Here is a 7,468-nt window from a genome sequence, read left to right as displayed (position 1 = left end):
ACACACACACACACACACACACACACATACCTCTGAAGTCTTTGGGGATTGACTTGCAGGTCTCCACATTATTCTTTAGGTAGCGCAGTTTCTCCTTCACAGTCTTCATGTTAAGCGTGTCTATTGTTTGCATCTTGTTTACATGTTTATGCAGTCTATCAGCCTATCAGAAATGGATATAATATTATTCTATTGATAATTCTGTTACATCACAACAGGTCACATGTGACCTGACATAGTATAACATCAAATCATTTCTTTCTGTTGTATTTTGCTGCCATTTGCTATTTTAGCTCTACCTCTTTGGAGAGTTTCTGTGTCTCGGAGTTGTTAAGCTGGCTGTGGACCACATCGATGTCCACCTGTAACTGGCTGAGCTCCTGGCCCAGCTGGCGCAGGGACAGTTCTGTATACAGGCCCTGGGAGTGCAGGTAGTTGTAGGGCTCCAGCCGAGCCGTAAAGTTGGTAAACTGATCCTGGATCAGAGGGAGACGTTGGCTAGAGAACGTCAGCTGCAAGAAATGCAGACAAAAAAAATCCTTTGTTCAAAGACATGGCTTTTTTTCCTATACGAGCTATGTAAAAAATACATCCCAATTTTAAAAAGTTAATATTTTGAGAGGAAAGAAAAAGTGGTTACCCTATATTATAAAATACTGTACATATTTTCTATTATATATAGATATCCATCTGTTGAAAGATAAGAGATCATGGACCTCAGCTGTGTAGTCTCATATTATTAAGAATAACAACAATAATTTAAAACATTTGAATCCCCAACTGATAAGATATATGTAAGAAAGGCCAGTGAAGCCAAGCTTTTTATTTTATTTTCAAAGACAAGTCTTTTGCAAGCAGCATATAAAATAATATATGAATGTTATGAAAAAAACTTTGATATAGTGTTTATCTTTAAATAATGAAATATCAATTGATTGATTATACCCATACTTAGTATTCATTATGATAATAATAATTTATGAATTATTAAATAATGTTTTCTTGATTATTGATTCATTTTTACTGGTATTTTAGTTGTTTAATAGTACAACGTTAGTTCCTGAGAGCTTACTTCAGTACAATAAAGCATATAGATGAGTTCTTACCTCTTCTTGTAGGTTATTCAGAGATTCTTCACAGGTGTGAACTTCCTCCAACACGTACTTAAACTTCGGAGCAGGGAACACCCACATGGTGGAGTTTAGCTGGCACACGCATGCATTTGCCTTCTTGTAGCCCGACACTCGCTGACTCTGGCTGTCAGCCTGATTTTGCAAATAGGAGCACAAATTCTTAAAGTCTATTTACATGGTAAACAAACAACAAAAAATACTACATATAATACTTTTTTAAATTTATCGACTAGAAGTGTGACTTACTGTGGATGACAGCAGCAGCAATAGAAGCAGCTGCAGCATTTTTAGAGAAACTGAGACTGGACCAACACTGACACAGTCTTCTTCTGTTTTCTTTAGAAAAACTCACTCACAACAAACACAGAATTTGCCGGTTTGCTTCCTGATAAGTTGCTCCACAGCCTTAAAACCACTTGGACAAATGACACAACTAAGAACATCAAACTGGCGTTTTGTACGACCCCTCCCGCTTTCTGTATGCATTGTTAGTTTACTGGCTCTCATTTCCCCTTTTCAGTCTTCCTTAGACGATTATTTCGTTTTTTTCATTCAACTGTTGATTTTTCATTCATTTATTTATTTTTAACTATATAATAAAAGTGGAATAAACTGCCCACTGATTTGAAAGCTAAATTCATGTTTAAAACAACAAATCCAGTAGAAATTACGTTTTCATCATATGTTAGTATGAAAATCTAATTTTGAAACGTTGCTTTAAAAAGACACTCAAAAATAATATATACCTTTGCAGGTTGTAGTCGTTAGCTTTTTTTTTTATAGTGAACATTTTTATGATTAATGAAAAAAGTTAAACTTTAAAAAGTGGGCATTTACAGTGATGTATTACTATGATATAATGCCATGCTTGTTCAGAAATCCAGCTGTTAATTCCATTGCATTAACAGCTGATGTAGTCTACAGTATAGAGTAAAGCTCAGGGAAGCACAGGCTTCTCTGTGTAATGAGGCTACAACCTGTATTGAGTCAACATCTCTGTGCTGAAGAGGATACTAATGGGATTAAAGAATCTTATTAATAAATTAAACTGGAACTGAAGCCTGGAATTGCCAAAATTGCAAACAACCATGAGCTGCTAATCTTAATTCTCAATTATTTTTGCTTACTTTTTATTTATTTTACATTAAAAAAAACCCTGACAAACTATGATTTCTGCTACATCTGCTTTCACCTTGCTTACTACTGCAGTTTAACCTATTAAGGTCAGTGACAATCCGATCAGTATATTTTTATTTATTATTGTTATTATTATTATTACTATTATTATTATTATTATTATTATTATTATTATTATTATCATTATTATCATTATTATTATTATGTTTTATTCTTTAATCTCATTATATATTCACAACCAGGGAGAGAGTATACAATACAATATTATAACACTTTCAGTTTCTTCAAAAAGAAAAAAAAGGTCACTATTCTCTGAAAATATAGTATATGACTTAGTAATCATATTGGTTTTTGGGCTCATCAACAATGATGGAAGACCTCATAGGGTTAATAACAATCTTTTCAGAATATTACAAAATATACTATCATTTAATTAATTTGATGAAAGACTGCAGTGTTAAGACATGCAATCAATTAAGAGCACCTGATATTTCTAAGGTAAGCTTTTTCAGTTCTCACACTACAGTTAACTTTTTAACATCCACTGCCATTGGCCCACTTATTTTTACAGGTATAGTTTTGGAATTTTGCTGATTTCGAATGCCCAAATGGGAACACTTATGTCATAGTCGCTGCGTATATGACACCTCAGATAAAAAATAAGAACTTCTACTTTCTAAAAATGTGCTTCATGTTGGTAAAACTATATATTTGCCAAAAATGTATATTTGGAAACTTGGCAGATTTAGGGAAGTTAAAAGAGCTTAGAATGCAAAATGAATCATCGGTGGTGAGACATGGTGTGCATAACAAAACCACAGAATAAAAAAAGAATTAAAAAAATAAAATATCAGTCTGACTCAAAGTGGACACTTTCTGTTCCTGAAACTTCACCATTCCAGGCTCTGCAACCACAACATCCTTGTAAAGCTTCAAAGTAGTGCACGTATTAGTCATTTATATGGGTTACTATTGAAATATCCAGCTCTGAAACATGACCAGCAGATTGTAGCAGACTATAGCTTGTTATCACAATAGGTTAAGACTGTTACTGCTGGACTACAATTAATAAAGACACATGTAAGACAGGTATTTATCAACATAATTAAAAATAATAATAATTTTGGTATAGACCAGGGGTGTCAAACTCATTTTAGTTCAGGGGCCTGTAAAAAAACAAAACAATTCTTTGATCTTCAGGCTGAAGGAAGAACAACGGTGTTTAATGCTCAGTCAATAATCACTGTAATCAATACAATTCTCTTTGTTCCATACAAACACTTTGAGCAATACAAATGTCCAGGAGATATACACGGGAGGGGGTCCGACAGATCTCGAAGTGTCTGACCATTTCACACATTCTTATAGCTTCCCATCCACCCCCAAAGTCATAAAACCTAAACATTCATATTCTTTCTCTCCCTCTCAGTGAGCTTCAGTTACGACCTTGGTTTCCTGTGCAGTATAGTTTTGTTCTCCCTAATGACAGAAATAAGGCCATGATTCTACACAGACAGCATTTCTTATAAATCAGCAGTATAATGCATCATAAAACACTATAATGATTCCGCAATCTTTAATCAGAGGTATAATGTGACATAAAACAGCTTAATGATTTTACAACATAGACATCAACAACCTTTGTCTCTCAAAACTAGATGCCTGCTAACCCCCTCTCTATCTCCTGCCTCCCAATCTCGTGACCTTGCAGCCCACTTCTTTGCACAATATGTTCTCCTTGCTCTGGCTTACCAACTCCTTATCCTACTAACGGCAACTTAATGTCGCCTCTGCTTCTCACATACTCTTCTGACCTATTCTCCCATCTATGTGTGTGTGCTCTATCTGTGAATGTTTAGTAGCTTGACCTGCAACCTACTTAAATAAATAATGAATATAATGGTTTACTATGGTTAATACAACTAAATCTAAATACTACGATAATCTATTCTTACAGGGCACGTGGAGAAAAATCTATTCCCAAGTGGGCCCGACTGGTAAAATCATGGTATATATAGCTTAAAAACAACTTCAGATTGATTTCTTTGTTTTAATGCGATCAACATAAAAAATAAAGCTGGAGCCTGAGGACAGTATTTTCATCACAGAAGTATATCTCAGATCACAGAGCTATATCAGCATGTCTCATGCACCACTTAAAGTGGGGTTGCATAGTTTGACTCCTGATATCTGGCATCTTTTAGCTTTCACCAGCTCATCAATATCAGGCGTCACATCCGGAGCAGCAGCCAACTTGTGATGTGATTCAAGTGCTTGTGCGTGAGCCTTGAGCGCAGTTTTGTTTTATTTATGTTCATTACAGAGAAAACTTGCTCACAAACATATGTGGTTCTGAACATGCAAGGGCTGTCAAGTTGGGGTAACTTGGCAAGAGATTCTGATAAAATGTGTTCAAGCTAGCTGCGGCAAATGTGCCCTTCAAATCCGGGTCACACTGCAAGTCTATTATTTCAAGGTGGATGCTGACAGGCAGATCAGAGGGATTCAAGGTGGACGGCGAGCAAAACACTTTGAAGTCTTTCTCCAGTTCACCAAAAATCTGAAATCATAGCTCAAATTCTCGTAACAATTCTGCTATTTTATCTTTGAACCGCTTCATGTGTGCCTCACGTTGGATCGCGCACACATTTTGGCTGATTGATGGGATGTGGGGTGTTCCCCATAAGAGGTGCTAGGATGGTAGCCGGTGTATCAGAAAAACTCAGGAGAGTCTTCTCCAAGCATGACATCCCAGTGTACTTCAGACACAGCAACACACACAGACAAAAACTGGTCCATCCCAAAGAAAAGACTCCTAAACACAAAATTAACAATGTGTATTCTGTACAGTGTAGTGAGGAATGCCCAGACCTCTACATTGGAGAGACCAAACTAGAGATGGACCGATCCGATATTACGTATCGGTATCGGTCCGATACTGACCTAAATTACTGGATCGGATATCGGAGAAAAATAAAAAATGTAATCCGATCCATTAAATATCACGAAAGCACCTCACATACGCCCGAAACCCTGGCTGATTGTGACCACACCCGTTTTCACACCTTGGGCTCATGTGATTAGGTAGAGGATCATTAGGGGGTCCTTTTGTCCCTCTCGGTGGGACACTCCCACTAGTTTAAATCTGGGACTCTCCACCATTTGACCCTTAGAATGAAGAAGCTTCTGGATGAGAGGTGAAACGTCTTCAAGCAACTTAAAGAAGTACAGACGCTTTTCTTTCCATTCTTCTTATTCTTACAATATTTAGTGTCTTGAGGCAGTTATTGTGATTTGATGCTGTATAAACTGAATTGAACTGAATGTAGCCTTGGTTAAAATCACACATTATTGGAGTGTTTTTGTTTAGGAAACTTGGTCTGGAACCAAGAACAAAAAGTCTTGTTTAAGTAAAAAAAAAATTGCAAATTTTTAGTTTGTGTTTTTGCTTATTCTTGTTTTTTTCAATTGTCATTTAGCAATCAGGTGACAAAGAAATAATTACAGTGATTCCTTGTTTACTGTGGGAGTTACGTTCTAAAAATAACCCGCGATAGGTGAAATCCACAAAGTAGGCAACTTTATTTTTTACAATTATTATTCACTATCAGGGACCACTTCCTTGGTAACGATGGGTGATGAGGGATGAGGAAGTATGAATAGTGCTGCAGTTTGGGGAAGGCCTTGAAGGGGACTGGCGACGGCTTTCGGGCCAGGCAGAACCCCATGTACCAACGAGAAATAAAGGGAGGAAAGGAAGAGAGGAGAGGACAAGAGTCCCTCTTCGCTGTTGCTGGCCCACCTGCAACTGACTACCTGACCAGCCGTTGGTAATCATTCCTCCGCGTGAAAGGTGTATTTACCTGGAGTCAAAGGAGCTTGCAAAGAAAAGCGTCTGGACTTCTTTAAGTTGCTTGAAGACGTTTCACCTCTCATCCGAGAAGCTTCTTCAGTTCTAAGGTCAAATGGTGGAGAGTCCCAGATATAAACCTAGTGGGAGTGACCCCCCACAGAGGGACAAAAGGACCCCCTGATGATCCTCTAATCGCCTGAGCCAAGGTGTGAAACTGGGTGTGGGTCCCAATCAGCCAGAGTTTCGGGTGTGTTCATTGTGAAACCTGGCCCCACCTTATCATGCGAATTCCTGAGGTCAGATGGCCCAGGATGTGAGTGGGCGTTAAGGCGTCTGGGAAGGGATCTCAAAACTGGATTATAGATGGCAGAGAGTTGGTGTCGTAAACCCCCGCCTCTGTTCAAAGATGGTCGCTCACAGTGGACATAGATGGCTTCTTTCACTCCTCTTTCAAACCATCTGTCCTCTCTGTCCAAAATGTGAACATTGGCATCCTCGAAAGAGTGTCCTTTATCCTTAAGATGCAGATGGACTGCTGAGTCTTGTCCTGTGGAGGTGGCTCTTCTGTGTTGTGCCATGCGCTTGTGAAGTGGCTGTTTGGTCTCTCCAATGTAGAGGTCTGAGCATTCCTCGCTGCACTGTACAGCATACACCACATTGTTAAGTTTGTGTTTTGGCGTTTTGTCTTTCGGTGAACCAGTTTCTGTCTGAGCGTGTTGCTGGGTCTGAAATACACTGGGATGTCATGCTTGGAGAAAACTCTCCAGTACCCTCCATGGAGAAGGAGGCTAGAGGGCAAGATCAAAGTAGCACGGAGGGAGGTTAGCCAACTAACGGAGTTGCAGAAAGGTGCGACAAAGAAGGTGCATAAGAAATACAGCAAGCTGTCCATACCTGAGGCCTTGGAAACTGCCAAGCAAAGACTCATAGCCTTGGCCAGCCGCTTGAGGAGGTACACCAGAGAGATAGAAGGCAGGAGAATAAACCAGCTGTTCTCCACAGAACCAGCAAAGGTGTACTCTCAGTGGCAAGGGAACAATAATAATAAGAGAACAGCACCACCAAGGCTGGAGACGGAGCAATACTGGAAGAGCATATGGGAGAAGGACGCAACCCATAACGGCAATGCTCAGTGGCTAGTGGATCTGAGGGCAGACCACAGCGACCTCCCTGAACAGGGTCCAGTAACCATCACAGTGGCAGATATCCAAGAAAGGGTCTCCAGTATGAAGAGTTGGACAGCACCAGGGCCCGACATGGTTCACGCCTACTGGCTAAAGAAGCTGACTGCACTCCACGAGCGTCTGGCAGCACAAATGAACCAGCTGCTAGTTAACGAGAGACA

At 39.2% G+C, this 7,468-nt stretch overlaps 1 protein-coding gene across 1 annotated transcript in view; it reads right to left on the bottom strand.

Annotated features, from left to right (window-relative positions):
- LOC102308576 (olfactomedin) overlaps positions 1-1,583 on the bottom strand; it is a 7,478-nt gene extending 5,895 nt beyond the window's left edge. The window contains exons 1-4 of the mRNA XM_005948978.3: positions 1,380-1,583; positions 1,107-1,265; positions 300-512; positions 31-163 (exon numbers count right to left, since the gene is read on the bottom strand). Coding sequence (XP_005949040.1) covers positions 31-163; positions 300-512; positions 1,107-1,265; positions 1,380-1,418 — 544 coding nt within the window. The 5' untranslated portion in view covers positions 1,419-1,583. The remainder of the gene's footprint in view (positions 1-30; positions 164-299; positions 513-1,106; positions 1,266-1,379) is intronic.
- Between the last annotated feature and the right edge of the window lie 5,885 nt (positions 1,584-7,468).

Source organism: Haplochromis burtoni, unplaced genomic scaffold (assembly GCF_018398535.1).
Source record: "Haplochromis burtoni strain Fernald_Lab_line unplaced genomic scaffold, NCSU_Asbu1 Contig_627, whole genome shotgun sequence".
Lineage (NCBI taxonomy): Eukaryota > Metazoa > Chordata > Actinopteri > Cichliformes > Cichlidae > Haplochromis > Haplochromis burtoni.
The sequence above is the reverse complement of the archived record's forward strand: the minus strand, read 5'-3'. Positions and strand labels throughout refer to the sequence as shown.